The sequence below is a fragment of the Lissotriton helveticus genome, chromosome 7 (genome assembly GCF_964261635.1).
Source record: "Lissotriton helveticus chromosome 7, aLisHel1.1, whole genome shotgun sequence".
Classification (NCBI taxonomy): Eukaryota; Metazoa; Chordata; class Amphibia; order Caudata; family Salamandridae; genus Lissotriton; species Lissotriton helveticus.
In genome coordinates, this window is record NC_136068.1 from 563,892,819 (window position 1) to 563,907,023 (window position 14,205).

A 14,205-nucleotide genomic window follows, 5' to 3' on the forward strand; every position below is an offset into this window, starting at 1 on the left:
AACTGCACCACAGCAATGTGTTTATCATGTCCAATTAGTGTATGCTTCACCTCAGCAAGGTAAGCCAATATCAACTATCCTGTGCACACAGCGCAACTGAACCACATGAGGGATTGCCAAAGATTCCCAAGAGTGCCAAGTGCTTCAGAGTATTGTGTGTCTATTACTGCTCAGATTTCAACAATAGAAGAAAATTCCTAGGCAGTTACTACGATTCAATTGACATTAATCTACTCTTAACATAACATCACGTGGGGGATAACCCAAACTCAGTGCAATAGAACGACAACTGTTTAAAACATATAGAGTTCTTTCTTTATTAAGATTTTATCTAAAATTGGAGACATGATAAAAGACGAAATACATTTTTTCAAACACATTGGTGAATTATACATCTGACACAATGTATTCACCACGAGTTACGATTGATGAGCACTTAATCCAAAACAATGTTACTTAAACATCAACATGTACATACATAATATAAACATACATATAATCAAAACAGACAGTTATAGCATATATGACTGATATAGTGTGGCTGGGCGATGAAAGTTCTCTGCCCAGATTTACCACTAGGATATTCACATTACTGTGTGTCAGCTCTTTTGGACTATAAAGCTATGCCCTTCGTGTATGAGTGTCAGCATCTTATAGGTTTACTTCACTCCCAGGCAGTGTCATGGTACAAGTGAGCAATGTTGTTTTGCCACAAGTATCAAACTGAAATTATTATAATTATTGAATTATCCCCTATATTGAATATTCCTTTTTAGGTCAGATCTTTTGTTCTTGCTTTTCTAAATATATATAAAGCGGTGCTTCTAAGGAGCATTCGTCTGTCACTGTATTGCTATTGGCTGTTTAAAGTTTTGTGCCACCAGTTAGGGTGTACTTCCATCTCAATATGAGTTACCCTGGTATCAGTAACTCCAGGGGTGGGGAATATCCGGACAAAATCTGCCTGACTTGTTATGACGCCTTTAGTGGTGGAGTATGCCTGAAATATGAGCTCTGGGGAATGAGGCCTGGGATGTTTCACAGAAAACCATTAAAAAAAGGAGAAGCTTGAGTGTCTGTGGTGAGTTGGCACGGTACAGGTGGTTGGCACTGTGGCTAACTGATGCCAACACAGCAAAAAACAGGCATGGTGGGGGGTTTGGCTACCAGCTGAGGTTTGGGCACAAGGCATGACCTATGACAAGGCCCTGCAGCCATCACCACTCTGCCCATGGCCTTTGGCTGTTCAGGGTGGGGGCCTGGGCCAGACCCTTTGACTAACCTCCCGCAATTGCCATAGGCAATGCACCTTGCAGGGTTGGCTGCTTGTGGGGGATTGGGGGCAGAACCTGGCCAGAAGACACACCCTGCGGCTCACCCAATATCCCCATGTGCAGCGGAATCTTGCCATGCGCTATGGTAATAAGCTGTTACTTTACGTAAACAAAGTAGACATTCACTGAAAAACCAAAGGTTAAACTTGCTATATTTACATATATTAATAACCTCTTACTTTGCATTTAAAAAAACCTCAGACATTCACTGAAGAAAACCAAAGGTGAAAGTGGCAATATAGTTAGGCGAAAATGTGAGGGTAAACCTAATGTTTTAAACTGAAATCCAGCAGTTCTAGTTAATTCAAGTAACCATAACTCGCGCCCTCGCCACGCACTGCTTATGACCTTGCATATTACAACACTCATGACATGTTCTATGACATCAAGGATAACATCACTGATGGCAACTGAAATTGCTTCATTGATGACAACTCTGCATTGTGGGGGGCGCAAAATATATATATATATATATATATATATATATATATATGTATTCATCACAGGGTAGTTCTAGTTAGGTCAGCTGTTCGATAGGAAAAGCTTTTTTTGTGTTGCTAATAACTGTCACTGTTTGACAAACTTTCACAAAACATTCAAAAAATGTCCTACTTTTTGACCAGTTTGTGCATGGAATGTTTTGGGTGGTCCGTCAAACTGGGGCTAAGGAAAAAAAAAGTGTGCCCCAAAACGCAAACTCCCAATGCATTTTCAATCGATTTCTGTAAGAAGCACTACTGCAAAAACTGCTGGAACGGAATTGCATCATATTTGTCAGGAAGCTAGATCTTGAGCCACAGATTGAGTTTTGTGATTTGGTGATATGGTGTAAATCTGTTCAGTAGTATGAAAAGTTAAGGTTTAAAAATATTTGGATACCTGTACGGTTGGGTCCGCTCCCTCGAGAGTATCGCGGGAGCACCAATTTAAAAATAAAACATTCTGATTGGGCCAGGGAGCTTTTTTCCCCTTAGGCCTTCTTGCTTCCGCTGGAGCCGACTCCAGTGGGAACATCTGCTCTAACTAGCTGCCAACAACATGATAAAAATGTTGCTGGCAGCCATTACAGGACTCTGGGACTTAGTCGCCTGTCTTGAAGAGAGAAAAAAAATGCCCACGTCACCCCTCTGGACAAAATATCCAAAAAGGGGAAGGGGCCACACAGCCTGCCTCCTAGAGCAGTCAAAGGCCTGTGGTACCCCATCACTGGGGCGATAAACTTTTGAAATTTTGAGGGGGGCTGCGTGGCCTCCCTAACTGAGCCATTAATGGCCCTGGGACCCTATCCCCTATCCCCTGGGCCCGGCTCATTTTCTGTGTTCTGTAGAGCCCACCCCCAGGGTACTGTAGTTTCCCTACCCGGACCAATCATACAAGATGTCATGAAATGTAGAGTTTGAGAAATTCGTATTTAGGGATAGCCAATGACGGACTTTATTTTTTAACTGGCTGGTGGTTTCTTTGAGGTTACCCTGTAGCAAACTGGGACAAAAAATTATACAGCGACATTGAAATGAACAAGTGTAAGCCTGTGGGTGGACTTTAGCCAAATGAATTGAAAACATGACTTTTCGAGACATGGCATGCGCTGTGTAGCCGAGACCTGATGAGGTCTTATAACTGTTCCCGTTACAATTTAAAAACATGGTTGGGGTATGTCTGAAATTTTCCGACTTCAATCCAAAGATATTTGGCAAGTTTACTACTAGCAAGGCGTAAAGAAGCAGTGAGATGGGACTGGATCTCAACAAGCACTGCAGAAAAAAAGGATAAGGCATCCAATTTATTGAAGTGATGCATGTGACATGTTTGTGCTACTAGTACTCCCAACCTCCTGAACCTGGGACATTTGGAATCCCCTTTGCAACTTTCTGTTAAAGTGCGGTGAAGAAATGCAATGTAAATTGACTACTAACTTATAATTTGTACTATATTTATGTCTTCGAATGTATGGATAAATCAGACTATGATGATAATACTGCCGCTGATATTAATAAGTGTAACCGTAGTAACGTTAGAAACATGAGTGCTCAGACTGGTAACTATAAACTAAGGTAGGTGATTCAAATAACACCAAGAAGGAGATTAGAGTGATACCAAGAAATCTATCATGGTAGTTATCATGTATACCTTTTAGTATTAGTCTGTTTGCAGCACTGTGACATACTTACTGGACAACCCAGCTATGTAAGTGCAGCAACTGAACTGAATTTGTATTGTGTCCCCCCACCCCCTTATTTTGGTCTGCAATAAAGCATGGTTAATAAAAATACCAAAAAAAGGAAATGTAAATTGGATTTTGCTTGCTAAAAGTGGCTTATAGACTGGACCTCTACTCTGCTAAATATCACTATTGTTATTGTAATGTTTTTTTAAAAATTGAAAATAAAGTTTTGAAGAATATTTTAAGCCTTTACATGATAATTATACTTTTTATTCTAGCAAAACCATGGCTGTACCATCTTTGCCTACATGTGTGAGCATTTCCTCGACTGGGCGTTGGGCTGCAGTAGGAACAAGTGAAGGCGCTGTGCATGTCCTGGACACAGATAGCGGACAGGTATCGCAAGCACATCTTCTGCAATTGTTATATTTGTAAAGGGGTTGAATTTAGATCCAAAGATGTGAGGGAGGAAGGACTAAAGGTCTGAGATTTAAAAGCCGAAAAGATACCTGTGTACTTAAAGAATGCAAACAGTGACTGGGCTGGATGAGGATTGGCTGTGTGTCAGTCTTTCATACTTTGGAGAGAAGATCTTGTGTTTCTCTGGCTTCTCAGTCTTTGATCCTTAGAGAATTCATTCTTTGATTGGTCAACATTTTAATGGCTTTGCATAGTTATTTCAGGTGAATTGCACTTTGATGTTTCTCGGCAAAAAAACGGAATCTAATAATCCTAATGTTTGAGCATCTACAATGTTGTGTGACACATTGAATGTGTGTCCAGGGTATCCAATGACCTATCTGATGAGTGGTCTGAAAACTGTGCTTATTGTCTATAATTATGACAAACTTAGAAGGCTTTTAGGATAGGTAAGCTAAGCCGTCCACTGGTAGAATGGTTGATGTCATTTGGAAAAGATGCCACTGATGGCACAAACTCTGGAGATTGTATTCTCCAGTTTTGCCAGCTTTGTTCTGTGTGTGTACCCTGTGTCGTGTTTGGTTGAAAGTTCTAAAGGCTCACAGTGGGTACACTTTCCTTTGGTAACAATGTTAAAGGGGCTCCATGCATTCATTGTGATTTTGCCCACATATGAGGACCGGACAGTTGCATGTTTGGCTTTAAATGTATTTTTCTAATAACTTTCAAATCTATTTTGTTTTTAAACACATCCACAAATATTAGACTGTTATAGTTTTTATTACTTGTTTTTTCTTGTTTCCTTTTTTTTTTAATGGTGTTTATTCAGCCAGTCAATGCTGGAAGTCTGCGGCACATATTACAATATAAAGAGCACATTTTCAATAAAACCTTTCCAAACATTTCACATTATTAAAATAATATCTAATCTTAAAGCACTTATTTATTGTATTTCCATTTAATTGTAAATGTCGGAGCTCTGCACCACTCGTCATGGCAAAATGGGAGGGGAAATGCAGGAGGAGGTTAGTTTTTGAATTCAAAATGCTTTAGTGAAGAAAAATAAGGAAATGTGTGCAATTACATCAAACAGAAGCAGTCATCTGAAGGACAATCCAAGTGAATATAAGAACAAGCAAAAAGAATAATATAACATTCTGATAATAGGAGGAAGATAATGAATGTATAAGAATTTACCAAATTAAACATATCCTATAATAATAAATTATGAACATGAGAAACTTCAATTGAAATACATAACTGTAATGCTAAAACAAGTGCTTTAATCATTTATACGGGTGAAAGGAAAGAAAAGTGAAGAAAGGAAAGAGACGCAAAGACAAAGGGAGAAGAAGGAGAGGTGAAAATAAAATGTAATGTAATGTTAAACAAGGGACTATCTAACCACTATGTGGCACTATATATGGATAATAAATAAACCATTGTAATTTTTAAGGAGGTTCGTAATTACAAACTTTAGAAACTGATCGAGTTGTGCATCTTGATAAAAATGAAGTAAGGGGTAACCATAATCTTTTTTTATTTTGAAGGAAGAGCGGGAGCATGGGCTCGATCTAAACGATGATGATGACACAACAGGTTCCACCATGCCGTATAGGACATTTTAGGTGTATCTTTCCTATTGGATGTGATTATTTGAAATGCTAAAGCAAACAACAAGTCAACAAATTTTTCATCCATTCGCTGAGAAGTCCAAAGGGGGGAGGCACCACCCAAAACAATGTGTATAACATCAAAAGGGAAACATACGGATAAAATATCATTCAATTTATGCCATAGTTGTAACAAAAACTTTTTTAAAAGAGGGTAAATGAAAAATGTATGTAAATGACCATTATTATCATGAGTACAGGATCAATAATTAGTAGTAGGGGAAATTTTGAATGTATGTAAGCTCGTCGGGGTGATATATAATTTGTTATAAAAATGATATAATGGTTGTGTTGTACTTGCTGAGCAAGACGAGTTGTGAATCTTTCCCAATATCGATTTACAAGTATGTGCTGAAAATTCTTGATGTAATTCTGATTCCCATACGAACTCTACTTGTGACTTTGTAACCAATTTAGAGACACCAAGCAATAATTTGTATATGCTGGGGGCCTTCAAATGTGTGGGGAAATCTATTGGGGAAGGAGGAGGTTGCATGTCTGAAACTGTAGCAGGTTGTTGAGAAGTGTAGAGGAGAATAAGAGGTTAAAGACTTTTCAAAAGAGAAGCATATTTGGTAGATACGTGGTATTTTCCTTGTATCAGAAAAATTTAACAAAGAACCTTGAGAGAATAACTGTCCGATGATAATAATACCCTTGTTAATCCATTCTTTCCACCCAAGAAGCCTATTATTTCATTTAATGTTTGTGTTCTACCAGATTGGGGTGTGTGAAATATTTTCAGAGGTGGAATTTGAAAGAGTGACCAAAGGTTTGGTAATAGCTATAGATTGGGTAAGTATTGGGAAAATAAAACCTTTTGGAGGTTGGGTTATATTATCCACATCCTTTTAAAAAACATTTTTTTTTTTAATAAGAGTTTTTTATAGCGTGAACTAGACCCGAGACATCTGGTATCAGTGCGCTTTACATGAGCACCAGTTTCCTTACAGACGGACACATTCATTTTTGTTAGGCACGGGAAGAGCACGTGATATACCCAGAATCACAGGATGTTGAGCGTCGTTGCCGAGACTCGAACACGGTTCCCCAGCTTCAAGGTCGACCGCTCTAACCGCAAGGCTACATCCTCTCCCCTTGAACGCAAAAGGAGATTGTGCATGCTCTAATTGCCTATAAACTGTGGATGAGTCTGCATGATTTTTAGAAAGGGAAACACAAATATCTTTCAATGTGAAAGCAGAGTGATATTTTCCAAGATTAGGAAAATTAACCCCACCAGAATCTTTAGGTTGTTGAAGGCGAGCTAAAGCAATTCGAGGTTTGCGTTTGTTCCATAAAAATGTAGTTAAAGAACGATTAATGATTTTAAAGGAATTATGCAGAAGAGATATAGAAAGCATTGACAAATAAAAATTAACAATAGGTAATAACATCATTTTGATTGTAGCCAGCCTACCCCACCAGGAAAGAAATAGGAGACCAACCATCTATTAGTGCATTGCCTTTAGTCATAATCTCATTCCTGTTAATCTCAATAGTTTCCTTAATATTATTAGAATAGAGGATGCCTAGACATTTAATACCTTCTGAATTCCATTTGAAACCATAGTCTTTAAACATATGAGGGAGACAATATTTATTCAGCGGTAATACTTCTGACGTATTATTATTCAGTTTATAACCTGAAACAACGGAGTATGTGTTCAATAGTGAAAAGAATTCACGCAGGGATGTAGTGGGGATATATATATATATATATATATATATATATATATATATTACCTACTGGCGGTCGCCAGTAGGTATATATAGTTAGGATTTTTTCTCTATGGGATTTTTGAAAATTCTATGTCTAATAACTTTGGCGTTTGTGGACGGAATTGGCTGAAATTTTCTGGAAAATGGAACATTTTGTTTCTGAGCAGCCCCTGGAAATTTGGGGGGGGTTTGTCAAGGGGGGGGCGAGAAAAAAGGGGGGGTCCCAAAACGTGTTTTTAACATTGAGTTTTCCATAGGGCGGTTGGCCTCACTTTTAGCCCGAACGGCTAAATGGATTTCCACAAAACTTGGCAAAATTGTAGGGACTGGTAGCCCGATGTGCCTTTGCTAGGTCTCAATATATGTGCTTCAGTGGATTTTGAGAAATTAACGTTCAAAAAAAGATATATATCTGTAACAGCGGACCGGGCAGCGCTCCGGTTCGCGGACTTTTCGCGGTACGGAGCTTTGTGAAGCGAAGCTGATTGGTTCTCCGGCGTCTTTGAACATTCCAAACAGTCCGTAGCGGCCGCCATCTTGTCTCTCGGTAGGATCGAGAGACAAGAGGAGGCCAAAGCGAAGGGGCAAATGACCATAAGGGGGCATAGTAGATCCTCGCTCACCCCCTAGGTTTGATGTGGAGGTTTTAAAAGGGCCCCGCGGGGCAAAAAAAAAAAATAATAATAATAATCGAACGGCTGAATGGATTTGCACGAAACTTGGCAAAATATTAGGGACTGGTAGCCCGATGTGCCTTTGCTAGGTCTCAATATATGTGCTCCAGTGGATTTTGAGAAATTAACGTTCAAAAAAAGATATATATCTGTAACAGCGCTCCGCTTCGCGTACTTTTCGCGTTACGGAGCTTTGCGAAGCTGATTGGTTCTCCGGCGTCTGTAAACATTCCAAACAGTCCGTAGCGGCCGCCATCTTGTCTCTCGGTAGGATCGAGAGACAAGAGGAGGCCAAAGCGAAGGGGCAAATTACCATAAGGGGGCATAGTAGATCCTCCCTGACCCCCTAGGTTTGATGTGGAGGTTTTAAAAGGGCCCCGCGGGGCAAAAATAATAATAATAATAATAATCGAACGGCTGAATGGATTTGCACGAAACTTGGCAAAATTGTAGGGACTGGTAGCTCGATGTGCCTTTGCTAGGTCTCAATATATGTGCTTCAGTGGATTTTAAGAAATTAACGTTCAAAAAAAGATATATATCTGTAACAGCGCTCCGCTTCGCGGAGATAAAATTATCTCTGTATTACCTAGCTGTTGCTAACACCAGTTAGCGACCGCTAGTAGGAGATAGCGACCATCTTGGGCCCCACTTTGCATGTCAGTGATATTTATCACTAATGACATGCAAAGTGGGCATGCCAAGATGTTAGCGACTTGAAACAGTCGCTAACATCGCTATCTCCTATTACCAACTTTTGGAGATATTCGTGCTAAGCGCGAATATCTCCAAAAGCTACCACCTGCCCTGAGCAGTTCTTAGCCATGTTATCCAATGGGAGGTGGATAACATGGCTAAGAGCATTAGCTCGGTAATGCATGAATATCGCTGAGTTTTCAGCGATATTAATGCATTGCGGTCGTTTTTTATGGCATTTGCGATAAACCTTGATAATAGCAAGGTTTATCTGCGATAATTTCTGACGATGCTTAGCGGTAAAAAATTCGTTGCTAAGCATCGTTAGGGATAAATATCGCTTAACTTTGGTAATATGCCCCAACGTCTGTTAACGTTCGATTCGAAGGAAATCAGGAAGTGTTGAAAAACATGGTCTGCGCCATCTTGCCTTTTTTCAAATGCCACACTTTTGTCGTGCACGGCAGCCATTTTAGATGACTTGACCAGACCCACTCTGTGCACGCTGTCGATCCTTAGCATGGCTCCCCACCCTCGCAAGCATCTCCTCCAGGCACTGGTCACCCCCGCTCTCTGTCTTATGCATGGGTAATAAACCTCCCCCGATCTGCGCTGCTCTTCCCTGAGAATCACACCCTGTGCCCGCCCGACACCTCCCTTTCGCCCTATTCACTACCGCACCCTCTGACACTCCTTTTCCTCTGTGTCCGATTGTCCAGGCCGGTCCTAGGCTATCAGCTAGCCCTGCAGATGTAGTTTATGGCCCCAGCTGTAAAGAATCACCCCTCTTCAAAGGAGTTATAGTAGATCAAGGCCCACACTCGATGAGATCCGTCACAGCACACGCGTTCCTACTATCTGAAAACCATCCTGTATTGTGATTGGGGAGGGGACCGAGCCTGAAGCGGAAGATTCCAGGGATGACTCTTTGTACATCAAAGTTTTTACAATTATGTGTCACATTAAAAATATATAGCACTCCAACAAAGTAGTAAGATTATAAAACTTTAATAACTTATAAATATATACAACAAAACAAAAACAGTAAAAACATATAAACATTTTTAGGGAAAAACAACGAAGTAGCGGTCGGCTGTGCGTATAGTCCCAACGCAGCACAACGTCCAGATTTCTGGACGGCACCCAGGTGATGTTGCCTGGGTGCCGCACTGATTTCGGCATCCGGCGTGGGGCGTCGCGGGGGGTGGGTCATCAGTAGCAAACTGTTGTGCGAATAGTTCCAAGGCAGCAGAACGATGGCACCAAGGTGATGTCCAGTAAGTTGCCGCACTGGTTTTGGTATCCTACAATGCTGCTCCGAATAACGGCGTGGGGCGCCCCGGGGGGGGGGGGGAGGCGGCGTGAACGGGCCTCTCCAGGTGGAGTCTCGTCTGTTGTAGTGGGGCGCCCCTTTACCGTTTCAGTTGCCATTCCGTCCGCTTTTGGTCCACTGTGTCAAAAGCCGCAATTCAGCTGAGTTGCGCCCACTCTTGCGGTGCAGCGATAGGCGGCTGCCACAGGACTCTCAAAATGGCGGCAGGCTCTTTTCTTTTTGGGCCTGGTCCACTGAAATGGCCCTGGGACACCTTGGAAATCGGACGACTGTCTGCTAGGTCTTGGACCCCATTCTCGAAAGCGTCCCCTCCGCCTTGAGGATTCAACAAAAGTTTTGGGGGCCCCCGACTCCTGCAGGCTTCTGGTGGGGAGCGGCTGCCATGATTGCTCGCGGAATGACCACGACGGAGCCACGAGATGGTGGTGCTTTCATGCTGACGCCAGCTTCAGTCTGAAACATCCAGAAACAAGGTGGGGCTTTCATCGTTTGGGAAAAAAAAAAGTTTTCATCCAATGAAAAGTGTTATTTTTAGGTCATATGATCAAGCCTTCCATCATTAGGAAACCAAAAGTAAAATGAACCAATGAAAAGTTTTATAAACAAGTCACATGACCTGTTATGCGGCATAGGGTATAAAATGCGGAGAAAATACGTTGGCACGTGAGGCGGCGTCAGTAGCGGACCGATGTGCGAATAGGCCGAAGGCAACACAACGCGCCAAGATCCGGATGGCACCGAGGTGGTGTCCAGCAAGTTGCAGCACTGGTGTGGCCATCCTACAATGCTGAAAGTCGGCGTGGGGCGCCACGTTGGCCTGTGAGTTCGCGTCAGTAGCGGACCGATGTGCGAATAGGCCGAAGGCAGCACAACGCGCCAAGATCCGGATGGCACCGAGGTGGTGTCTAGTAAGTTGCCGCATTGGTGTGGCCATCCTACAATGTTGAAAGTCGGCGTGGGGCGCCCCGTTGGCCTGTGAGATGGCGTCAGTAGCGGACCGATGTGCGAATGGGGCCAAAGGCAGCGCAACAATATTTTCGGAATAGAAGACACCACAAGGCGCTGAGATGCCAACATCCGGATGGCACCGAGGTGGTGTCTAGCAAGTTGTGGCACTGGTGTGGCCATCCTACAATGGTAAAAGTCGGCGTGGGTCGCCCTGTTGGCCTGTGAGATGGTGTCAGTAGCGGACCGATGTGCGAATGGGGCCAAAGGCAGCGTAACAATATTTTCTGACTAGAAGACACCACAAGGCGCTGAGATGCCAAGATCCGGATGGCACCGAGGTGATGTCTAGCAAGTTGCTGTACTGGTGGGGCCATCCTACAATGCTGAAACTCGGCGTGGGGCGCCCCATTAGCCTGTGAGATGGCGTCAGTAGCGGACCGATGTGCGAATGGGGCCAAAGGCAGCGCAACAATATTTTCTGAATAGAAGACACCACAAGGCGCTGAGATGCCAAGATCCGGATGGCACCGAGGTGGTGTCTAGTAAGGTGCACTGGTGTGGCCATCCTACAATGCTGAATGTCGGCGTGGGGCGCCCCGTTGGCCTGTGAGATGGCGGCAGTAGCGGACCGATGTGCGAATGGGGCCAAAGGCAGCGCAACAATATTTTTGGAATAGAAGACACCACAAGGCGCTGAGATTCGGTTAGCACCGAGGTGGTGTCTAGCAAGCTATGCAGCTGAGTTGCGAGCGCACTTGCGGCGAATAGGTCGAAGGCAGCACAACAATGTTTTCTGAATAGAAGACACCACAAGGCGCTGAGATTTGGTTACCACCGAGGTGGTGTCTAGCAAGTTGCTGCACTGGTGTGGCCATCCTACAATACTGCTCCGAATAACGGCGTGGGGTGCCCGAAGGGGGGGGGGGGAGGCGGCGTGAACGGGCCTTCCTAGGTGGAGGCTCGTCTGCTGTAGTGGGGCGCCCCTTTACCGTTTCAGTTGCCATTCAGCGGAGTTTTGGCCGCTCTTGATGCTACAGCGACAGGCGGCTGCAACAGGACTCTCAAAATGGCGGCCTGTTCTTTGGATTTGGGCCTGGTCCACTAAAATGGCCCTGGGACACCTTAGAACTCGGACGCTCGATTTTTTTTTCCTTTCCTCTACATGCAAAAAAAGGTAAATGCCCGGTACGTTATACGCTTCATCTGCCACGATGTACTCTCCAGAGGAACCGAAAAAAAATATAGTTATGTTAACTATACCATGCATCGTCATATGGAGAGGTGGCACCAATTAATTATAGTGCTGCATAAAAGAGAGATTTGGAGGAGAACCCCCGACCTGCCAGTACATTCATCAAAGAAGTGGCACTGACAGCATCAGAGGCAAGGGAAACGGTCCCAAATATTTAGAAGAACTTTGCAAAGATTAAAATGACATGTTTAGATTGTGGCAAATTAATTTCATGTGGACAGATGAGTGTTACTCTATAAATACAGCATATGAACATCATCATAGTCGATGGTTGGTAGAGACATTTTGACTATATCCTGGACCTGCCCGTCCTCGCCCAAAATGGCGCCGGAATAAATGGGACTCGTGACTCCTTGTTGTGTACTGGTTGCAGAACCTTGAAATCACGAGATACGTATGCAGTTTTGAAGCACATGGCGTGCGGGGACGAGAATTGATTGAGTATTTCGACATCCCTATTGATATTAAGTTTTGATGTGTTATTGATTACTGTACTATTGAAAGTTCGAATTAACGTCACGCATGGTACTTGCCCGCAAATGTATATCTAGATAATTTTATTGTAACTGGCCCTGTCGTATTTTAATTATAAAATGTACGTCCACCGATTCCGCAACTGTTAGACACCTTAGTTCTTGCAACCTAATGGCCCGCCCGTTACGTTCCTCTACAGTGTAAATGTCTACTCATCATATACGATTACAGTTTGCTCCGTGGCCGGCCCACGTGGTTATAGGCTCGTATTTGTATAATGAAATTTTCACAATAAAGGTTTTTAAAAGAAAACATGGTAGTAGTATATACATTGGTAAAGTTTTTAATAATAGTCACTGTTTTAGAATCATTAAAAGGCAAGTGAAATAAAGCAGACCAATCACATGAAGGGTAAAAGGTATAATACGCAGGAACGCAGTAAAGATAAATGGTCAAGGGCTGTTGTGTTTTCTACTCCTGCAACATAAAGTGATCGATAAGAATCTCTTATTCAGGCGTATCGGCGACTAAGACAGCAGGTCGACCCTCTTTTGCTCAACGGCTCCGTCATGGGACGAAGAAACGCCCTTTTTCTCGAAAAAAGAATATATTTTACTTGCAGGACAGTTGTAAATTTTCCGGGAAAGTACATTAGCCTGGAACATTATAACATATATTTAAGAAAAAATAATGTTCGGAAGTAATAAAAAGCGTAATTTTTAGGTCATATGACCAAGCCTTTCATCATTAGAATAAGAAAAGTAAAATGAACCAATGAAAGGTTTTATTAACAAGTCACATGACCTGTTATGCTTACGTTACGCGCTGCGCGTCGCGCCCCGGATGACTTCCGGATGCGCTAACGCGGCGCGTCATATGAAGCATTACGCGACAACGCAGGTCCAGAATATAGTCAAAATGTCTCCACCAACCAGCGGTCGGAACACAACCCCTTTCAGCAGGCTAAATAGTTCTGTTAAATGACAACAGAAGGGACAGGCAACAAGAACCATCAGTCAAAGAGGGGAGGGCTAGTTCTTCTCTACCGGGTTACATTGGGGCGCTACCGGAACTGATCGAATTGGTAGTCTACAGTGTTTCTGGATGTTTCAGACTGAAGCTGGCGTTAGCATGAGAGCACCACCATTTCATAGCTCCGTCGTGGCCATTCCGCGAGCAATCATGGCAGCCGCTCTTTATCGTTATTTTGGGCGGGGTGGGTGGCGGAGCCGAGCTGTATTGCAGCCATCATGGTGTGGAGTTCAGTTCATCTCACTAGTTTCGTATTTGTCATGAGGGGTTGTTCTTAATGTTTCTATTTTAGCGAGGTCAAAAAGAGATCCCATTAGTGGCCTACTGATTTTGCTCGATTCCTTTTGTTTTTTTACACGATTTTTCGTTATCTGCAAAGACTAAACAGAGTATTGCGACTCTGTGTTTGTTTGTAAATAGAGAATGAACCAAAGAGAACCAATTCTAAAACAGTAAATGCTTGGATAACAATCAATCAAATGG

General features: G+C 42.8%; 1 protein-coding gene across 6 annotated transcripts in view; it reads left to right on the forward strand.

Moving 5' to 3' along the window:
• TEP1 (telomerase associated protein 1) overlaps positions 1 to 14,205 on the forward strand; it is a 1,162,857-nt gene that overhangs the window by 691,504 nt on the left and 457,148 nt on the right. For all 6 annotated transcript variants that reach the window (XM_078652640.1, XM_078652638.1, XM_078652642.1 and 3 more), the window contains one exon: positions 3,777 to 3,894. In XM_078652640.1, the coding sequence (XP_078508766.1) occupies positions 3,777 to 3,894 (118 nt within the window). The remainder of the gene's footprint in view (positions 1 to 3,776; positions 3,895 to 14,205) is intronic.